Source organism: Filicampus tigris, chromosome 9 (assembly GCF_054856515.1).
Source record: "Filicampus tigris isolate MCC_2025a chromosome 9, RoL_Ftig_1.0, whole genome shotgun sequence".
Lineage (NCBI taxonomy): Eukaryota > Metazoa > Chordata > Actinopteri > Syngnathiformes > Syngnathidae > Filicampus > Filicampus tigris.
The window spans coordinates 11858863-11882383 of NC_141225.1; the positions used below are offsets into that span (position 1 = coordinate 11858863).

At 40.0% G+C, this 23521-nt stretch overlaps 1 protein-coding gene across 15 annotated transcripts in view; it reads right to left on the reverse strand.

Annotated features, from left to right (window-relative positions):
- atp2b2 (ATPase plasma membrane Ca2+ transporting 2) overlaps positions 1 to 23521 on the reverse strand; it is a 109885-nt gene that overhangs the window by 40175 nt on the left and 46189 nt on the right. For 11 of the 15 annotated variants that reach the window (XM_086040204.1, XM_086040202.1, XM_086040198.1 and 8 more), the window contains 6 exons: positions 9509 to 9709; positions 6780 to 7037; positions 6030 to 6155; positions 4920 to 5045; positions 4610 to 4642; positions 1898 to 1990 (listed from right to left, as the gene is read on the reverse strand). In XM_086040204.1, the coding sequence (XP_085896330.1) occupies positions 1898 to 1990; positions 4610 to 4642; positions 4920 to 5045; positions 6030 to 6155; positions 6780 to 7037; positions 9509 to 9709 (837 nt within the window). Of the gene's footprint in view, positions 1 to 1897; positions 1991 to 4609; positions 4643 to 4919; positions 5046 to 6029; positions 6156 to 6779; positions 7038 to 9508; positions 9710 to 9831; positions 9992 to 23521 lie in introns of those variants that run through there. The other 4 variants (XM_086040211.1, XM_086040206.1, XM_086040209.1 and 1 more) reach the window with 4 other exon arrangements.

Below are 23521 nucleotides of genomic sequence, written 5' to 3' on the forward strand. Positions count from 1 at the left end.
TGAAAGAAAAAAAGCCTCCCACACCATGAAGTTACGTAAGGAAGAAAAAAAATCGAAACTTAAGTTTGGGGACCTAGAATTTAATTTGCCGGTGGATTCTTGCTTGCTCAAGGAGAGAAGTTTAATTTAAAAATATGTCTTTCTCATATGTCTGCTTGTTGTCTGTAATATTAGCAGCTCAGCTATAGCACTGCATTGTGGATGCCATTTATCTACCCTGGGCTGTGATTACAGTGATTGAGCACTAATTGTATAAAAATTAAGACATAAATCTTTCCGCCAGTGATTTAAATATCACCAGAAGAGGAATCTTGGACCCGACCACATGGCTGCAAAGTCTCCATACAGCAGACACCAGAGTTGCGACGAGGATGACAAATTGCTGCATCCCGGGACGCTGCAAGGTCACCGTCACAGTACAAATAACCGCCCAGCTGTGTCGAGCACAGACTGCACGTTGGCGCCGGTATCCTTGGAGACGCCGTGGTGCCTCGGTGAGTTAATCTTTTATTTCATCCTGAACCAGCGAAAATGCGGAAGAGAATGATTTGCATTCAAGGAAGTAAAGATGATAGCTCTTTTGTATGATTTTGTTAGCCAGATCCTCATTTGTTGTTAAACAGGCAGTATGCTCAGGCTAAAAATATACTATCTTTTCAGAATCCTTTGTTAAATATGAAGTAAGGAGAATACAATAAGGTAAGAATACAACATATTTTCTGTATTTTTGCACTCTCTTCAAATATAATAAATATTCACATGTACAAAGAGCAAATACACCATGGTTGGGAACTCCAGTATTTTAGGCTTTAGCTGACCGATAGGGATTTTTATTAGCATAGCTAATGTGAAAAGATGCTTCATTGTGTGATTATTTTTCTGTTTTTAGACTATGATCACAACGAGAACACAACTTTTATGCCAATAGTAAAAAAAAACAATTAAAATAAGGCGAAAGTGCGAGGATTTTTTTTTTTTTTTACGTAATTACTTGCATTGACTGCTGCATTTTATGTCTGGTGAACCCTAAAGGGGGAATGTGGGGGTGTTCACAGATGAATACTGGTGTGTTGATGCAAATAGATTTTTTAGGGGCTCTGTACGTTATATTCCTTGAACAATACATTACAATACAATGCAATTTTATTTATACAGCGCATTTCATAACAGCTAGAGCTGTAACAAAGCACTTTACGAAACAATAAATAATAATCATTAAAAGGCCATAATACACAAGTGTTAATCAATAAATTAACATAAAATCCTATGTACAATTGACACCAGAAAAGAGCCAAAAATTTCAGGTCTGATCAAAAGCCAGAGAATAGAACTGTGTCTTCAACTAGGTTTTAAAAGTGGACAGAGGGGGCTTGCCTAACATCCAATGGGAGGTCATTCCAAAGGGAAGGACCAGTGGTCGAAAAGGCTCGATCCTCTCAAGTCACTTGCATGATATGTTTGCCATAGTTTTTACATCAGATGCCCTTCCTGGTGCAACTCATCCATTTATAACATTTGATCCCTGCGTCCAAAATTAGCAGTGTTACCCACTGAGCAATCCAGCCACCTCCAACACGTTTGAAGAAAGTTACATTCAATTTACTTTGACTTCATTACGCAATAAAAATGTGTCCAAATTGGCAAACAGCTTCGACCCTTCAGCCCAAATCCAATCTTCAACCCAATCTGCTGGGTCAAAATAATTAACTCAGGGGGCAGGTGAATGAAATAAATCACAATCATCAATGTTGACAGTAAGAGACAGTACAAGTCCAGACAGTGGGAAAAAAATGGTAGAACTTAAAGGCCAAGCAGAGAGTACGAGGCGGTGGATGCATGACATGGTGAGGAGGCAAAGATGACGACAGAAAGAGAATCAGAGATTTTGTCAACCTACCATTAATAAGGTTGGCACTGCCTGGGGCATTGAAGCCTGCTGCCCCATCCGTGGCAATAGTGGCGATGGGGTGGATGGGGGGATGCGAGCAGTCTAGCCAGTAACAATGGAAGCCCAACATAAATGGACACACACACACACAAGAACAAACACAAGACAGTGAACAGAAATAACATGGTTATAAGACATGTAACATTTTCAGCATCTTTATTTAGGCAGGACTAATGGTGCCGATTAAAGGCGTGGAGTATTTATCATTCATGTAATATAGAAAGTGATTAAGAAAAAAACAAGTAAAACATTGGACGGACACAAAACACACAATCTAACCTACACGAGCTCAACCTACTGCTTAACGGAGAAATTCAGTTTTAAGCTTGCACGGTGTTGTAAAAAGTGCAACAGATCTCACGGGCTTTTTATTTGTTGGGCAGCTGCCACGCAAACTTTAGAAAGTGAAAGTTCAATTCATTGCAATTGAGTGAATAGCGATGCCTTGAGGAAATGTTTCCATGTGAGCGACTTTACTGTTCACCAAAACAAGTTTATTTAGTCATTAGTTGTTGTCACTTCATCTTTTCCTTTATGATCTAATTAGGAAGTAATTGCACTGCAGCTTTCAGTGATTTCTGCAGGAGTGCTTGAAAAGTCTTTAAAAAATGTACTCAAAGCTTGAACACATATGCTCAAGTCAAGACTATAGAAAAGTTAAAGTTGGTCAGAATAGAATGGATGAACAGTCTCAGGGCGTATATCTATAGTCTGACTGTACGCATGGGAGGGGGGCGGGGAGTTTCTTACTTTTGGTATTTGGGTAGATGGGTGCAGGCAAAAAAGGACATTTGCGCCGTTGTGGGTGGGATTATAGCCGTCTTGTTTGCCATCCAATTGAAGCATCTCCCCTCATTCCCTTTAAATTCAGCGCAGGCGAGGCGCGTGATCGACATGGCGGAAGGACTCGCCGGAGTATGTGCAGGAGATTGATGCGCGCAAAGTACTTTTATAAGGAACTGCGATATCTCCACTTGCGGATGAGGTAAAGTCGGTCGCTGTGGAGAGGCGATTTGGAGACCGCCTTTTAACCCCGATCGTGCGTCCGTGTCTGACACAAACATACACACGCATCAAGAGGGAGCTTATAAAAGTATACTTAAGATGATAATAATAATGATTTGTTCAATTAATTGACTTCAACACGGATTCAAAGGGATCGACGGAAGCTGTTGTCATATTGAGGAATGAAATACAACGACATTCACCACACACGACCGCGGAGCTCAAAATCTGTCTGCCTTGATCAAATTCACCAACATCGCGGTACAAACACCTGCGCCGCAACTTAGACCTTTTTTTAGCTGGTCTAAATTATAGTCTACTTTGTGTCACTAAATTGTCAGGTGCACTGGAGGCGTGTCATATAAAACGTCCACCAGAAAGCCCAGCGAGGTGCAACGCGGTCTGCCAAATTCCTTAACACCGTAAACTAGACTCTGGCACGAAAATGAAGATGCGCCAGATTTTATGCCGGGCGCACATTCGCCTGTCTACGAAAATAGGGCCTTGAATCTTTGAGTTGGAAAAAACATGTTGCTAATTGAACAGACAGATTGGATCATTTTTATTATTAGATGCATGCAACTCATATGGAGGGAAAATTGTGGATTTTACAAACTGGGTTCCTGAATCACATTACAAACACCCGCCAGACGTAACAGTTATGGTGTTATTTTCTAGGTAATACCTAGCTGACTCACCAAGTAACCAATGAAATGACCAACTGACTGCCCAAATAAGTAAAGAACCAGCTGACTAACCAACTCACTGATTGAGATAAGACAAGAAAACCTATGTTCGTCCCACAATGGGAAATGTACAATTTGCACTTATCTAAGTGACTGACCAACCAACTGTGCCAAAATAACCACTTAAGTTACTTAACTAAACACTGACTGAATTTCTACTAGCTAAGTAACTAGTTAATTGACTGACTAACTTTAAACACTGACTGAATTTCTACTAGCTAAGTAACTAGTTAATTGACTGACTAACTAAACTATTTAAGTTACTAACTGATTGACTAACAAACAAAAGTGACTGATTGACCAACTGACTACCCAAGTGGAGAAGTGCCTAAGTAACTAAATTGACTCACAACTTACTAAAAAACTAAGTAATTAACTTTCTGACTAACTCACACACTAACTGACACTGACTGACTGAGTAATTAATTGAATGGTTGACTGACTACGGTAACTAAATGGCCGACTAACTTACTAAGTAGCTAACAAACTGACTAATTAACTTGATAAATTGAGCAAGTGACCAACAAATTAACTAAATCATTGACTGACTGACTGACTGGTAAGTAACTATCTGGCTGACTATCTGACTAACCAACTAAGTAACTAACTGACTAACTGATTGGCTATCTTACTAACAAACTGAAAACGTCACATAGTCACAGATTGACTGACTAAATAACTGACCGACTAACCAACTCGGTAACTAACTGACTAACTATGGATTCTAGCTCTATAGTTTCAGTGAATTTAAACATACTTTGCAGACTACACATAAAAAAAGGTTTCTCTTTTGAAGTGAGGACAAGTGTTGAGGAGGAGGTGACTTGCGGCTGATTATCAGCGTAGGGGTTAAAGGTCAAAGGGATTGAGAGTACCACCCTCAGGGTTGAGACAAAGAGGATAACTCTACCTGTGTTCTGGTGTCCGTCTTCCAATGCGCCTCCTTCAAGGCGAATGTGGAACAATGAGACAAAGAAAAGCACAAGAAATCTCCTGAGGTCCACCGCGCCTCAACACCCAACCACCGATCACCAAATCACACAATATACAGCATTTCAAGCATGGCCGTTAGCGATGTGATCAAGCATATGATTTCAGGGCTTGTGGACACAAATATTGTTTTGTTTTTTTTGCGGGGGGATATGATCTGATAGAAAACACGCATAAGTCATGTTTATTCATTCTTGAAAAAATAACTAAAAATAGTATGGACAGCTTGCCTTTCTTTTCTTTCTTCTCTTCTTCCTCCACACCAGCTCCGAGCAGGGTGAAGATGATTCCAGTCTGAGAGTTGACGCCCACCGCGGTCACCACCATGCGCCCCGAGCCCTCCATCACATGGGTCCCTGGAGGTAAGATGTTTTTTGTTTTTTTCCATGGCGTGTTTGCAAAGTTTTGTTTTTTGTTGTACTATGCTATAATTTATGAAAAATCTTACAGTATATGGGGAACCATATTTATTCAGCTATCAATGAAAGACCCAAATGGATGCCACACTATAAGTAGTACATCGGTCACTGAACAGGCAATCAGCAAAGAAATGTAAAAAATAATAAAAAGAGAAAAGGTCAATTAAACATGATGAAAAGAAATGTCCATTCTCATGACACGTTTCCTTCTTTATCTTAACTGGTATCTGGTACCCTTCTGTGGTACAAATACAAAAACAAAACATACCATCAAAAAACAAACACAAACGAAAGACTGGTCCAATAGTAATATTCATGTTATTTAAACCCCTAATAGTAATACAATGAACAATAATAAATTTCAGGCGCTAGGCTTATTGTCTGATTACATTGTTCTTACATTTGTCTATAGAGCTATAGATGAAATATAATTGACAGTAACGGAAACCCCTCAAACATTGTCACAGCACTTGCACACGCATGCCACACATGCACGCTCAGACAGCGCAAGCCTGATTAACCTTTGGGAGAATGTGGGTGAATTTGAGGCTAATTAATGAAGGCGGCAAAACGGCACACAGCTAATTATCCAAGGATGAAAAAAAAATGCTTGAGAGAGATTAATACACTTTTTTTCCATTTAATCAGATATATTGTGCGACTCCTACAGCTACAGAGTGTGATTTATCCGACACAGCAAACCCTTAAAATGCCTGAAGATAAGTTTATCACACACAAAGGGGAAGTGGATCAGCCTTGAACAGAGCTGGGCATTTCGCCTATCTGACGGACCGGTCCGCCTATCCGCCTATGTCGGACGCCCATGTTGTAGGCAATAAACGATAGATGGGAAACTTAAAAAAATAGAACAGGGCTGTGTCGAGGCACTAGATCCACTGTATTTATGAGTTTATGGCATACCGGACAGCAACATGGGGTCTTTGTCTGCGGCCTTCTTCACGTGATCAGACTCTCCGGTCAGCGACGACTCGTCGATCTTCAGGTCGTTGCCTTGGATCAACACTCCGTCGGCAGGGAGCAAATCACCTGAGAACAAAAAGACAAGAGCTCGGCATAAAACTGACACGCTTGCATTGAAACGGTTGATCTCATGGCTTTCACAGGTAAAATAAATACAGTTATGGCTTTTTTTGCTACATGTATCTACATACTTATACCATATTTATCATTCACGTACATTGCTGTGCTGCTGTCTGACATTGTAAATCGATGTGCTTGCATCCTGAAAATGTCCATTTTGCTGCTGTAAATGCAGAATTCTCTAAAGACTAAAGGCTTATCTTTTCTATTCCGTTCTTGATAAAGTAATCAATTAATCAGGAACAGCTAGAAGCCATTTGGGGAGGACCCAAAAACTCATCAAATTAGAGTGCTGAGATTTTGTCAAAGCTCGAATTGAACATTTTTAATTTCAGGCGCTACCTTGTGGCAGCTTCCGCGGCAGCATGTAGCCTACTGTGCAAAGCGACAAAGCGAATGGGTTGATTGATGGTTCACTGCGTTGTACGTGTAAGTGTGAAAGGGCCTTAAGTGGTACAGTGAATCTGCAAAGTATCCCCAGCACTTCATCTTTTTCTAGATTTTGTTATGTGGCAACTATATTCTAGGAAGCACTTAGTGGGGGAAAAAAGCATGCAGTTAGCTACCTACCATATTTAATTTGTGCGATGTCGCCCACCAGTATGTCCGATACGGGCAGCTGGATGACTTGGCTTCCGCGGACCACCTGGAACTTCTGCTCCTGCTCGATGCGGCTCTGCAGCCCGCGAAACTGCTTCTCCTTGGACCAGTCGTTGAAGGCGGTCACCAGCACCACGCATACCACCGACAGGAGGATGGCGGCGCCCTCGATCCAGCCCGCCTCCGCCTCGCCCTCGTCCTCCACGCCGCCCTTCACCGAGCCGCAAGCTGTCCAAGTCAGACAGGTTTATATGAAAACTGTAAGATTTCATGTGTTGGATCAGGGGTGTCCAATACTTTTTGCAAAGAGAAAGTCCCCCGGGACGGACTTTGGACATGGCTGCGTTAGATAGACACCTTGCCTCTATTAACCATCCATTTAAACAAATAATCACCACACCTCAAATAGATGAACTACGATTAAAAGGGTTCATGTTTATTATGTGGCGTTGGCCTGTACTCTGCTGACTATTTGGGACTGAATTTAATGAAAATAGGGCCTAACCCAATCCCCCAAACCACTTTAACTGGATGTCAAGGATCATGATTTATTTGGTTTGGACTGTAACACACTTTTGGCTCACATTAGACACTGGACTCTGTGTAGTGGACATTGTACTGTATTTGTAAAGAGTTTAAATGCATGTAATATATATGCAAATATATATAATAACATATATTTTTTAGTATGAACTTTGTTGGTATAATTTAGCATGTATAAATAGCCATCAATGAATAAAGCAGTGCGTTGCTCCCCAGTAGCGCGATAACAGCAGCTTGAAGCGCTGTTGTAGCTGTCCATGGTGCTGAAGCCCCAACCGAGAAATCTGCACTCATCGTTCACTGGGATCTTTATGAGTTAATGAGTAAAATAGTGAAGTAGAAATAATGAAATATCAACTTAAAATATGAAATGAAATAAAACATTGCAAACAATAAACAAGATGTCAATTTAAAAATAAATAAAAAATAAAATATTTAATTAAAAATAATGTTATTTAAAATGTCAAAAATAAAATCAATTTAAACATATCAAAATATATAATTACAAAGCTAAATATTAACTATTAATATCAATTAAAATATAAATTCATAACTACACCTCCTGCCTTGTGTGCATCTTCCTCCGCATATTCAATCTCCAAATGACATGCATCGACAAGTTAAAGGGGAGCCTTTTTTTAATGACTAAGTTATGAGTGTAAGCACAAGTCGGTCTCTTTTGCCGAGTGTGCACTCCTCACTCTGCTGCCTTAAGAAGCAACCACAGAAATAAAAGAAGTTAGCACCTCAATATATTCACGCATTCTTGGGTGTGTGAAGTGTTTAATAACCGATGAATTTGTCTGGACAATACAACTGTCTGGCATGCTACACACAAAATATAAATAAGACCATTTCTGTTCCCTCTGGTCAGTCTCTAAAGTTTTTACAGACCTCAAAATGATGACTGGTCCCTTTTGGTGAGGCGGGCCAAGTGCCATTACTCTCACAACGCTACGGGCGGTGGTGACTTATGGCACTGACTCAGCTCCTCGTTATGGGTCTTCATTTCCTGTTTCACGGCTCGCGGGGCTAATGTATGGACACTGGGCGCTCAAGGTTATTTCACGGCGTAACACTTCATTAACCTCCCGCTAACACGCCTGTGCACATGCAAGTACTGTATGTGCGATGAGTCATATGGCATGCTGCCCCGCTTCCAGTGTGAAACCTGACCAGGCAATGAAGAAGAAAATATTTCGGTGTGAATTTGTGTCAGATGTGACATAAATTAGACTTGATTTGAGCAGAATGGTGTTATCAGTGCTCGTTTTGTGTGTTTAAATTGAAATAAAAGAGCACTCAGCAGAGCGCAGACCTCTGCCATTGCCAAACAATCTTAAACAAGTCCGTCTGACTCGATCATATTTTTACAATCCAGTACTGAGCCTAACATTAAGTGAATTTGACCCAACTTGGTTTTTAATTACATCATTATACAAGAGCCTATTGACAAAATAACTACAGATCCGGAAAGCTGTCATCGTGACCTTTAATTTGAGGTATGACTCAATGTGGTTTGTTGTGACTCGGACCAACCGGGCGGGTCTGAAAAAATTGACTGAAATAGACGACAACTCATAGATGGGCTAAAGCATATAGGCGAAATCCCCAGCCCCGGTACCTGTGTGAATCAAATGTTCAAACGTGCATCATGTTGCAGCGGCATACAATTACAAAAGTGTTTTTCTTTTTCAAGCATTTTATGTTGTAGTTACAATTTATGTTTAACCTGTGAAATCATTTTTAAAGTCGTTTTTTTTATTTTCCTATGTTTTACCACAGCTGTGTATATAATATTACTGCGACTTACATTACATTGAAAACTACAATTATCAAAAGAATTTTGATTTGAGGGCAGTTTTTTTGCGAACCTATAAAGTAAACCCCCCTTATCATGGGGCATACTTTCAAAACCCACCCTCAATGGAAAAATCAATGCTATGAAGAACCCATGTTCATTAAAAAAATAATAATCGTCTTTTTTACAGTTTACAGCTATCCTCCCACATGCTTTAAACACACTTTTTGCTGTCAATAAATGGCTGAAAAGTGCATCAGGGATTGTCACTCTCCTTACCCACATGCGAGGGCATTACAGAAGAGGCGGCTTGCACTTTTGTACTTGAACGGCGGGGATAAATAAGTGGACTCACACTCTCCGGTGCTCTCTCCGGGTGGGTGGTAGAAGGAAAGGCCAAGCGAGATGAGGGCGGCGACCTCCAGGATGATGAGAGTGACGTCCTGCAAGGCCTCCCATACCAGCTGCAGGAAAGTTTTTGGCTTCTTTGGAGGTATCAGGTTTTTCCCAAATTCTTCTTTCCTCTTGTCCAAGTCACCTTGGGCACCCGTGAGTCCTGAGACAGAGAAGAAATGCAAAGGCGATGGTAAGTAAGACGTCAGAATGATTGTGTGTGGGGAAAAAATTGTCATATTCATGGTATGAACACCTTAACGGGAAAAATAAAAAACAATCTACCTAAAAAGGACCCACTCCGGATCCAAAGCATACCACATTGTGCGCTATCTATTGGGCGATCTACTGCATCTATGGGAGGGAACCGCTCATGATTCAAAGCATTCTACATCATGTTTTATCCATCCAACTCAGCTCACGTTCAAAAGTGTACCACATCATGCCAAAACTACCAATAAAAATGATTGTACATGATGCACAAAAGCATACCATATCATGCGTTACCTATTTATCGGTCTTTCTATGCAAAGGATACACCCATGATCCAAAGCATACCGCATCGTGTGCTCTCTATTCATCTATAGATCAAAGAAAAGGAACACATTTCCAGCTGAAGCATGCCACATCATGTGTTGTCTATCATCAATCAATGTACTGCTTGCACAGGAACTGCACATGATCCAAAGCAGACCACATCATGTGCTTTCAATCTGCCTAGCAAAAAGAACTGCTCATGAACCAACACATACAACATCATACATCATCTATTTATATATCCATCCATGGAAAGGATGCACTCAGCTACCATCTATCAATTTACCACCAATTGAAAGGTAACAGAATTCAGAACTCCGAATACAAAGCGTACCACATTATCTACTGACCATGATCCAAAGCGTACCACATCGATTACGGTATCTGGAAATCTAACCATAGTTAAATTGATCGAAAGGAACTGTGGAAAAGAAGAGGTCAAGATCCAAAGCATACCACATCGCTGGCTAGCTACCTATGGAAGGAACATGCTTGTCATTGCAGCGCCATAGTGTGTTTGCACAGCAGCATTGTGCACCCTCACACAAGGGCAGACGTTAGCGCGTCATTATGTCACGCAGTTGTTGTGCGTCACCAGGGTCTCCCGGGAGAGCCCCTGGATGCTACCTGATAACGTGTCACGTGGGCACCGCATCTGCACAAAATAACCGGTGAACAAGAGGGGGTGGATGAACCATCAAATAAATACAGATATGCGGAGGAGGCAGGGAAGGCGTGCGGGCGCAAGGAAAGCAAAGCATTCTCGGCTCCTACGTAGGAGAATGCCCTTGTTACGAATAGATCAGTCTATAAATAGCTTCATTATCCATTCCCTTTTAATTGTCTCTGGGAGAGGACCTAGCATGCTCTATCGTTGAACTCACACAGCAGCAGCAGCAGCAGCCAGTCTTGCATCACACGTGTGTGCACGTGTGCAAGTTTTTCTGCATATCGGCGAGTCGTGACCACCAGCACGTGCTTGGCATGTGTGCGTGGGTGTGTGTGTGTGTTTGAGTGTGTGACCATTAATGACCTTTTGATGTCCTTTCAGCCGCGTCGTCAATACACACATTTCCCCACCGCATCAGAGGGTTTATTCTTCCACGGCAGAAAGATGTAAAATCAATAAATATGCAAATCTCTGTGTGGCCCACATTTCCACTGCATCAACCGCTGTTAGCCATCATTAGCATGGTTAGCGGTGATGCGGCATCAAAAAATAGAATGCGCAGCATGCATGTTAATGTTTGGGCTGTGGTCTAATGGGACCTCATGACTCTGCGCAACAACCGAGATTGAAATTTAACCTCAATGCTGATGGAGACACAATTTTTTTGTAATGTTATGTACTTGAAGGTAATGGGACCTTTTCAGGCGTGATTTCTTGTGCAACACTAGAAGAAATAAAATGAATCTAAAGGTTGATGGGTAGAAATTAGGATAAGATTTGACGACAATACTGTAGATCAAAATCTTGATGTCTGGTTTTTTTTTTAAATAGAATTTTGTACCAGATATCCATTAAAATTAGTACACAAGTAAGCATCTAGGTCTCTGACATAGGTTAGAAAAAAAAATATTAAAAAAATTACAGAACACCTAACGTTCATCTGTAATACTTTGGTAAAAATTACTTGCGCTATGCGTTATAATATCTTACACTATATTACACTATTATGTTACATTACACCATGTTTATCAACATTACACTTCGACCAACTGAAACATTCAAATTAAAACAATGCCCAGCCCTACCCGAGAGTAATCCACCTGCTTTTGCTTCAAACATACAATAAATACATCTCTGGGGATTAAAATGTCAATCGATTGATAGTTGGAGACCCAACCAGCCATATACGTACTATACATGTATACTGCACATACTACAGACATACATTGTGATTTCCAACTGTACTTAACAATATTTACAATTCCACATGTACCACTGGATATTTATTTATCGTGTTCAAACCATTCCTTACGCCTCCTGTGTGACTTTGAAGGCTGATACGCTGTGCACCAGGATTGTCCGACACAGAGTTGGAGCACATTGGAAATTATAGGATCACATTATTTTTGCCCCCTAAAATTCTTGATACGGTACTAGTAACGCAACTTGGTGCAATACTATTTGGTCGTTAGTCTTATTTATTTTTACTTTTGTCACTTACGGTCCGAGATAGTTGTTCCCTCCTGGAAAATCGTCTGTTACACGAGTATAGCGTTCCACGGAAGGTTTAGTTAGGTGGGATAAATACTGTCGGCCCATCTAATCGCTCATCGAGTGGACACCGAAGAGTGGACAGAAATAGTGGGTTTGTGCACGGGTGACTCAGAACTACCTATGATATGATTACGGGTGAGTTGTGTGTCATGTTGTGAAGCATGGGAACCAAAACAAACACGCGCACACATGCATTTTGTCATTAAAAACCACAAGAGTCCATGTTTGAAACATGACAAGAATGATCATAGCCGATCATTGACTGTAGCATTGCCAAAGTATGCATCTGATGTTTTAACCATCAAATCACTTTTCCACATTTACTTGCTGCACTCCACAGGATGCTAAGTAACAATGCACGCATTCTTAGCAGTACAGCCCATTTGAAGATAGATGATATGCATTAGAGTACAACCAATTTTTGTCAATTATGTAACAAGGCATGGAATGGAGCGTAAATGTTGAGTAAGCACTACGGTAGACATCAAAGCCAAGCAAAGACTTGCGTAGTTATGCAGTTAACAAAAATAGAAGAAAAAAAAAAAAAAGGTTTTAACCATTAAGACAGCCAAAGGAGGAAAAAAATGTCCCATTGAAAGCCAATGGAAATGGCATTTTGGATCCCACGTTTATCATAAGATCAACGAGTGCAATCATTCATGTTAAGAAAATATGTTTTCATATTTATCCAGCGGATGATTTTACTTATCCCCCCAAACAAAGCATGAAGCAAAATTTCACACCTCTTACTGTTTTCTGCCTCGCTACAGAAATGACACGGGCAAGTCTATCGATGTTGGACATTGCGCAACACTGTGACATAAGCAGTTAGCCAGCTGTTATTGAGTCATGAACATAGCCGTGCCACTTTCAGCCATTTACTGTCACACCTCGTAAGTAGCCGACAATTCAGGTGTAAATGTATTCATGCTTTATTTTTATGTTGTTAATAGTCAAGTTGAAGAAAGAAGAAAGAAACAAATATGACATTTAGAGTAGGTTTTTTTTGTAAAAGTCATGTTTTAGTCATATTAAAAATAAAAGTCAGAATAAAAGGTTACATTAGTTTTTTTTTAAATTAGATAATAAGAGATTTAAGGTTACACTTTCAATGAGAAAAAGTATAAATGTTAAAGTTAAGTTTATTGTTCCTTTTTTAATGAGATTAAAGTTATATCTAATTTTGAAAAGTTGTGATATCATGAGAAGATATGTTTCTATTTTTTTCAGCGAAACAATTTCTTAATATTATGAGATATTTTCATAGAGCTAGCGGTGGCACGCGCCATTCATTTACAATCTGGACATGGAGTGGGTGATCATCTGCTCTGCAGGAAGGTCTCAAAATCTGCAGAAGTCTCCAATAAAACCACAAAAATTTGCATGTTGCTTTTTTTTTTTTTTTAACATAGCCGCTCAAGGAGCCCAAAAAGTTGCTAAATGTAGCCACAAAGTTGCAAAGCTGGCATCACTGAGTAGCCCTCGCTAAGCTTAGCCCTTGGTTGTCATGGTAACAGAATGCATTTGCATGAGACAAAACCGTCCCCCCGAAAACTGAGTGATGTCAACCAGTGTGACAAGTGCTGTAATTTTCTATCATTTGTGTATTTTGACTGAAGGATGTCAGGCACCTTTTATTAAGACGTTTGGATTCAAATTGTGAAAAAAATGACATTGTCTCCTTTAGCCTATGTTTGTTTTTAGGAATAAAGAAATTTTTTTTTTTATGTACTGTATAATAAAGCATTATTAGAGCCGTTTAAAGGCAGATAGAGAGTAGAGCAGCTGTCTGTTCTCCCTCGAAACAGTTCATGGCTGCTAATTCGCTGATCTGTCAAACGTTGCCAGCTCTGATTCAAATCTACTGTGACAAACGGCGCCTACCTAACATCCTGTTTCCAAATACACTCGACGGGGACATGAAAACCAAGAAGAAGAAAAAAATAAACCTTGCCTCGTTCCCTCTCTCACTCTCGGCATGAGGATTTTTCTCTCACAGTCAGTAGGAACATGATGGCATATTTTAACAGGGGCTAAAAATAGATCTCTATGGAAACACTACGCGTCCCACACATGCGGAAATACCCGCAACTCTGAACCTTGAAGAACGTGTGACTTAAGTGCGTCTGTGGTCCATCTTTATCGGCATGTCCAGGAGCACGCATTCAGAAAGCAAGAAAAGACAATTTGGGGATATAAATATGCTGTGACCTTTAAATGTCCTTGAAGAGCAGCAAAGGGAATATAGTTTATATTCAAGTTAATTCTCATGATATGTATCGACTGCATTTGATTTTGCAAGTTCCCCCCATTCATCGCGTGTGAGTCGTCATGGCGACAGGCCACCGTGATGATCATCAACGTATTGATGGGAGAAAAGTGGAGTGAATCAATATGTCCGCGGCGCATTCTCCGTCGCTCTTTGAAAAGCGAGCTGGGAATAAAGAGTAGAAATGGCAGAGAGGCTTGAAGTGTGACTCAGAGGGAAAAAGTGTGAGAGAGCGCACCCGGCGACAGAGAGAGTAGGCTGACTCTATTGTGAATAAAAGCCATCAGCGAGCGAGCGAGCGGCTAAAAGGTGGCTAATTATCACACTGCAGTTACGAGATGGCGTGATGGAGAAATGTGTCACCGTGTCCTTGATAGTGACCTACATCAAAACGGCAAGTATGGTACTAGCCGAGATGTATTAGGAGCCGAGATGCATTAGGGAACAAAAATTGGATCAACAGCAGTGAAGCGCCATTCGGCTGTGTCTTGCCCAAGGACACTTCGACAGCAGACAGTCAGAGCCGAGAATCGAACTGCTGACCTTTCTTTCAGTCACTGGACGACCTGCTCCATCATCTGAGCCACAAAAATGAAATCATGAAATCAGATCAGTTTTTACTCATTATTTCCTGGAAATATGACAACGGTTGGTTCCTCTCCCAAGTATTTAGATATCTTTGCATTTGTTTGAGTGCATCTTTATCACAGCGTTCTAAATGTTCATCTATTATCATTTACACTTTAGTCAGCTATGAGACAGCAGCGGGATGAATGTGTCGGCTCCCCCTGTCAAAGAAGACACATGGGAAGCGCCACACTGTCCACTCCCAGCATGCAACATAAATAAATGAAAGAGATGACACAAGGAAGGAAGTGGAACACACCCAACAGAACAGCAGGTCCACCCATATGATTATGCACAAAGGAACGTCCCAATACACACACTCGCATGGATCGAAAGGATGGATGGGTGGATGGATGGCGGGTGTGTTGGTTGTGCGCAGCGTGGGGCCATGCAGCTCAAGTTGATGTGTCATGACTTGAGTAGCAGCACTTCACATGCAAGCTTACATGGAGCTGTGCACACACCATTGAGCAGTCAAATCTCACAAGACTACTCTAGCGCGCAGGCAAACAAATACCAAAAAAAATAAACAAACAGAAGAATGTCACTCCATAGAGCACACACCTCAGAACTGCACCATTTTTTATTCTGGCAATAAATATGACATTTTGTCAATTTGTTTTTCTTTTGTTTTAATTTTAGGGAAAAATAGCAAGAAAAGTTTTTTTCGCAAGACAAAAAGACTTGTTTTTTGTTTGTTTTTAAGAATAAAAGCTTCTAAATAGCTAAATAGCTTGCTAGCAAAACAGTTAGCTAACTGATTAGTTTTAATGGAACGGACGGACGGACAGACGGACCGGCAGACAGACAGACAGTAGATAGATAGATTAGATAGATGTTTTTTTGTTTGTTTGCCAATAGACTACTTCCTGGTTCCTGTTCAGAGACATGGTCACAGGTTGAGCTAATTGATGTACATGGCAGTGTTAATTTTGTTGGCTAAAATATGTAAATAATGTAGAGTTGCAGAATATCAGGCCAAGCGGTGAGCTACCAACAACTCTTTTAATGAATAACAGAAAGGTTACAGTTGGCTGTAACCACACCAAGACAGCAACAACAGTAACACGCTCACTAGTTTGCTCGCTAGCTCAACAGTTGGCTTTTCCCCCCTCCTTTCTCTCCCGGCCTCTCACGTCCACCTTCACGGTCACCCCAGACTACAGGAAACTACAGAATTCATGAACAATATGCAAGGTCACTACACTAATGTGAAACGGTCATGCGTGGGAAGAACGTGACGAAATTGAACTGAAGCAACATCAACAGAATGTATGTCCTGAGATGTTCTGTAAGGTAAATTTGCTGCCGTTGCTGACGTTGTTGTAGCATTAAACTGTGGAGAAAAATTACGTGCATACTACGCTGTGGTAAATTACAACAGTTTGACACCATTAACATTGGATCTGTTGACAATGCTAGCTTCCCAACCTCACTTTTTTTTTTTTTACATTTATTTAGTCAAAAACTTCTTTTTAAATTTGAAGACGAAGATATTGTCATTTCAACATTTTTCATTAAACAAAGTTTAATAATGACAGTTGTGTTAAATGTGTGTCTTGCTTGTTAAACTACAATTACAAATAGGTGTTGAAAAGTTGAAATGTATGCTGAAGGAAAACATTGGAAAACTAAAGTTGCCTTTATTTTCGTAGACTAAAATTGGACTAAAGCTAAAATACAATCAGATGACTAAAATTTTTAATTTAGTCAAAACACAATAACTAAAACTACATTCAAATATGTTGTCAAAATTAACACTGGTGCGTGCTAAGAAAACTCAGTCACTATTTGCCCTTCCATCGCATCAGATATGCTATACATGACTACAAGTTAGTACTGGCTAACTTAGACCTGGTTGGTCCAACCAATATTTTTGTAGCAGGCTTTTGCTGGTCGCCATGACAATGACCAATGTATGACCGTCTTGTTTACGAGCCAGTATCATCAACGTAATTTGGAAGTTGTAATCTTACAAAATAAAATCAGGCCACATTTTGTTTAATTAGCCCAAGAGAACGGTGCGGTGTTCAGAGCACTTTTAAGAAGCTTGGCAACAAGCAAGATCAAATGAAGAAAATAGAACGTGCGAGTGTGCGTGTGTGTGTCTGCGTGTCTTTGCGTGTGGGGGCAGCTGTACAAGTGGGTGAGTTTAGCTGTCAGGCACTGTGCTCTATGAGTCTGACTCATGCGAGTGATAACGGAGTGGAGTGAGAGAACACAGCTCACAGCTCCCTCTTTCACACTCACAAACCAACACACACACGCACGCAAACCCCCCCCCACACACACACACACATACTAATCCCACTTCGCAATGTATCTGGGCATCGCAGTTAGGAGCAATTTTGTAAAGCCGAAACAAAGTGTGTGAGCCACTGTGAGAAGAACAAATGAAGAAGTCATCTTACGTAAAATTAGACATCTTCTGACCCAAAGTACACACTCAAACACATGCATGCTCTTTTGTTTCCATGACAATGATTCTTGCAGTTTTTTTTTTCCCTTTTTGAAATGCGGCAAAATGTGATTGTGTAACATTGTGCATGGAAAACAATTATGAAACAACAACAAAAACACACTTGGAAGCCATACATACTGTAACGATTGACGGGGAGGTCGGAGGGGAGTAAATCAACAGGAAAACAATATACTGTACTCCTGTAAAAACAATGAAGGCGTAGGAATGTGGCTTTCATTTCAATTCATTGGACTTTTCATAAACGTTAAGTTCAAGTCTAAGTGTGGTATTGTGATGGATCTGCATGCACTGACTCATTGAACAAATAAGTCATGCTGTCCAAAGCATGGACCAAATGTTGTTTTTGACAGGCCTGAGCCAAATATGTGCTTTTTCTTAACATAATGTCTAGTGTGGTATTGCATTCAGCACAAAATTAATTGAGATAATTCGCTAGTCGGGTCTGTGTGCCGACTTCTCATGCCAGTGAACTGAAGTGTATTGATTTGTGTGTAATCCGACCATGATTGAGCCAAATGCAAATATTCATCACAACAAATTCAATTATCTACAATGGCACAATGTGTTGTGCCTATTGTGTGAAAAAACATGTATACAACACCACTTTTGGGCTTTTTTTGCAACGGTGAGCTATGCTTTGACTAATGTTAATTTCTAATTTATATATCGCTTCCATGTTGCTTGATAAAAGAATACGATCACCACTGACACAAACCAAAAGACAATTTATTTATTTATTTAAAAAATTTCCACAAATTGTGGCCTGGGCTCTAGAATAGCCAATGTTTTTAGTAGCCAATACTGCAGGGTATTTTGTTTACATGGATAAATATGCCACAAATATACACACCTTTAAGAAAAAAACAAATAAAAGATGACTGCAGTTAAATGTACGTGGTATTTTCTGACTTTGGGAGCGTAGTGGTATCTGTGAAGATGAAGTCTATATGGAGTATACGGCTCAAAAGCTGCTAAACATGACATAAAAAAGTTTAGGGATTTGAAAAAAAAGACATATTATTCATATATATCATATTACAATATTTGAAAATTAAGCATCTTTACATATTTTGGGGGAAACACCTTCATACAGTATACAGTATACAGCCATTCATGTAGTATTGGAATCAGTCAAAATCATAATAGACAACTTGCTGACTCAGACTCCCTGCAGTTGAGTAAATGAACAGCCAATGCATGCGCAAATACAATCAACCATTCATGTTCAATACTGCTTCCATCCCGTATGACTTAAGGTACGTCAAAGACTGGTCGTCAGCCATTCACAAGGTTGAGTAAAAGGTGGAGCCTTGGTTTCAGGAATTATCTCTTAAAGTTACACACAAAAAAAAAGAAAAAAAATGACTAAAACCAAACCATATGAAAACCAAAGCAACTTTTGTCTAAAGAAATAAAGTAAATCCAACTAATCTGTTCCAGACACCGGAAAATCTTAGGAAATCTACAAATAAAATCTAGAGGATGGCAGAATAGCTATATTTTAAAATACAGTTACTTTGTGCCAGTAAAAACGATACAGACTCCCTCGGGGCATGAAGTCCCATTCAACTACTGTACTTGTGAGTCAATGTTTCATCAAAAGAGTTGTGAAAAAATGTTATTAAGGTCGATTTCTTGCCCAGTGCTGCTTTAATTTTGGTGGACAAAATAATGACTTTAAAAGTAATACAGACAGAGGAAAAACCGAGGCAGGGCACGTCCAATTAGTGGACAAAATACCAGAACATGCCCAATATGTCCATAATACAATGAAGCTTGACGATATGTTGACAAGCCCCACCAAAATTGGCACCAAATATTGGTTAAAAAACATCGTTGAAGACCAAACCTTATGAAAACTGGGGCACACAAAAAAAAACAAAAACAAGGTCCTGATAGCTGGGGATAGGTTTAACAGAATGAAAAGGCAAATAGGTGATTTTGAGAATAGAGAACCACAAATATGCGTGGTATCACTATACTGTTGCTGCAGCAGTGTGGGCCTACAGTACATTTGATGTGTGACTTTTTGCATTGCCCTGTCAAACGCTCACACAACAAATAAGTAATAAAAGTGCAACAGCACGCAAATCAACAATCTTCGGAAGGAATGAAAAGTGAGAGTGCGCTTGACAAAGCAGGAGAAAGGGTGCGTGACCTTCTTGTATTTCCTATCTGGATGTCAGTCTCTGGTTTCAGCCCTAGGATCAGATACACTCGCAACACAATAGGGGGGACAGGCCTTCATGTCCAAAGTAGAAGAGAGAGTCATCTAATAGTCATGACAGGTAAGCGAAATGGACAACTCAATCGGCGATTAAAATTCGATCAACATGTTGTCATATTTAAAGAAGACATATTATGGAAATGTGACTTTTTGATTGATTGCATAGAAATAGTTTGGTCCCTGGAATGCCTGCCCACCCATCAAGTGTGAAATTAAACAACCAAGTAAATCTTTTACCTACCTATTTCTGAATGAGCCAATGAGTGAACCGTTTTGAATTCTACCTTATTGTGACATCACAATTCGGCTAATACACATTATAAACGCCCATGCTGATGACATGATCACCTAGGCTAGGCAAAGATCCAGAAACTATTTAAAAGGACTATACAGTACTGTCTGAAACACTATCATTTAGAGGCAGTATCATGCAGAACGACTCATATCACTTTGGGTAAGAAGCCCCATGTCATGTCAAAGCCAAAAGGTAAGCAGAGCTGCATTGAGTTGTGTTGGATGCAAAGATTCATATTAGCTAAAAGCATTAACTTCTGAAAACCAGCGGACGCTTGATTTTTCGGTGACGTTAACGCAGTGGTGGCAGTTGGAGTTGAGGGGCGGGGGGGAGGGGGGAGGGGGACGTGGTTGTGTTTGGCGATGTGTCCGTGTGCCACATACACTATACAAAGCCTAGTGTATGAAATTCTGCCTCTAATTGAAATGATTTTATTGTTTCTCCCCCTAGAAAGACACACACTGGGTGTCGTCATGGCAACCAAAATCAAACTAGTCATTGGTCCAGTAGAATATGGGGCAGTGTATACAGTTGCTAACTTGGATGAGACAACACCAATTTAGCAAAGAAATAGTGTGTGTCCACTGTGCAGTGCTCTACAATTCATGGTCTTCTTGTAGGACTTTTGATGAAAGCATGTCAGCCATTTTGCCAAAAACGAAAAAGAAAAAAGGGTTTTAAAATGGGGACTTTTTTTTTAAGTCATGTCTCATTTAAAGCATAGTAGAATGTTTTCTTTAACTTGGCTCACAAGCAGTTGAACCATAGGGACAACGGTAGTGTATTGAACTGTGTTTGAACTGTCACCTGACTGAGCCTGTGAAGTCCTTCCCAAAACAACAACAAATGATCCATCTGCTGCATGGATTCATCTCCATCAATACTCCTGAAATAAAACAGGTGCATTTACAAAGTATTCCACACAGTTTCCTATTTTTCTGGCAGAAGAGGAACCCTCTCTGGAGAGGTGTCAATTATTCATGGTTTTATGCTATTCGCGGCAGGGCTCGGTCCTTGTACCTCGCGATCAGCAGGGGTTCGATGCATTTGTGTTTTATGCTGAGTCAGCAAAGTTCGCTGCCATGCTCCGCCCACACAATTTGAGGAAAAGTCACAATTAGGCATTTTAGCGCATATGTCCATTGGAAGAAAGTGCTGACACTTTTGGTTGGACGTAATCCGTCTTTCCTTGACTTGTGCTTGTGACATGTCTAATGACAATAAAGTGGAATCTTATTTAAGAATCTATACATAGCTAAATGTGGTAGCAATCATGCAAAGTCTCTGGGTCAAGTTTGTTTGAAGAACCCCCACTAAAATCTAATTCAGAATGCCAACGTGCAATCAAAGGCTATTGGATTTTAGTAGAAAATATTGCAATTAAAGGTAAAGTCAACCCAAACATTTTTTTTTCAAGAATATCTTCCATGCAAGCCCACTAGTTGAAACAAGTCATTCTGATAAATATTGCGTTTGTGGAATAAGAGTTAATCCACCCGTTTTTAGCCATCTCTGGGGGCGGGCATTTTGTCACTTTTGCCAACTGAAAATGACATCACAACTGCTCAGGGCTCAGGTAACGTCCAATCACGGCTCAGCTTCAGAAAACAGGTGAGCCATTTATTTGAGCCATGAGCAATTGTGATGTCATTTTCAGTTGACAGAAGTGACAAAATGGCCGCCCTGTGAGATGGCTAAAAAGGGGAAGATTTTTCTCATATTCATATTGCACAAACGCAATATTAATCAGAATGCCGTGTTTCAACTCGTGGGCCTGCTGGGAGCATATTCTTGATAAAAATATGTTTGGGTTGATTTCCCGATTTAAGGATGGAAATTTGACTAAATTGCTTTTGGATGTCGCTAGCTGTTGTGTGCTTAAATGCTTTTAGGTGTTGTCTTTGCTTGTGTGAAGCACACCGACTCCCTTGTGTATGAAATGTGCTGTATAAATAAAGCTGCCTCGCCTTGCCCAAATTCTCAAAAGGGTGTAAAATGTGCAACAAATTATCTGAGTTTGTTTTTCATATTTGACTGTAATTGATTTGCAACCTGTCAAAAGTACTTCCCTACCTTGGGTAGGCTCAAGCTCACCCGCAAGGCTGATGAGAACAAACACAGAAATTCTGTTTGTCCAGGTTTGTACATCTTAAAAATATGTGTTGTGATGGAGGGTGTTAGACTCACACCGAGTGTTAGGCTAGGAGAGGGAGAGGCCAACCCTGGAAAAGTGCTGACAAGAACAGAAATGAGCCGGTTATAGCTGGGGAGGAACTGTGCGTTTGCAGCTAAAAGCATCACTACGCCTGTCAACTTGCTTGTCACACCACCGTCTTCCAAGTGGTGCTTCACACTCAGAACATTCTACAGGACATGAACTGAATTTAAATGTACAATGGAAGACCGGAGGAAGAAGCACTTGGATTGGAAGCTGAGGAGGATATCATATTTAATAATTCAAATCGATAGTTGCTTACGATTCAACTTAGACGATTCATCTTTTCATATGTCCAGCTCCATTATAGTGCCATCTGACGGCTTCGACATTGGCTAAGATACTAAAATAGGCGAAACTAAGAACGTTAAGATAAGCAGCATAAAATAAGGTCAAACAAGAAAGCTTGGATAAGTAAAATGAGCTAATTTTAGCTAATGTTTCTGTTCAGTCTGTATATCGTCGCTGTCCTTTGAAAAACACGTATCTCCAATTTTGGAAACTTTTTACATTTTCGCTTTAATGCGACATCTGTAACGCGGAAACATGATTCATGTCAAAATAAGAAAATGAAAAAAAAATGGAGATAAGTGTTTTTCACATGACAGTGACGACACTGTACCTTTGGACCAAATGCTTCAGAACACCTACCAACCTGCCTGTCTGCCTATCTATCTGGGCTATTGAGAGTTTGGTTGATGGTCAAAACGTCAGAACATTTTGTGGAAAAAATAGAAAAAAATATGCACATTTTAGACATGATTTTTGTGAATGTTGATTAAATTGTTCAATAATGTGTATATATGTAATTATTGAATTGCTTCTAATCATGTTTAAAACGTGTATCACAACTGCAACAATATATAGGCTACCATATGAACACGAGTAGCAGCTTATTAAAACATGACAATTTAAGGCTTTATTTTAATACATGAAGTTAATAAGGAACACATTTTAGGTATCATGACAACCCTAATCTGTACTACTGTTTAGGGTCTTGAAAGTTCACTACTAATTACCACAAAGTAAAGAAATATAACTGTAGACCTTCTTTACGAAAAGAAAGGTCAAATTCTGGGTGAAGTCATTACATGACAGA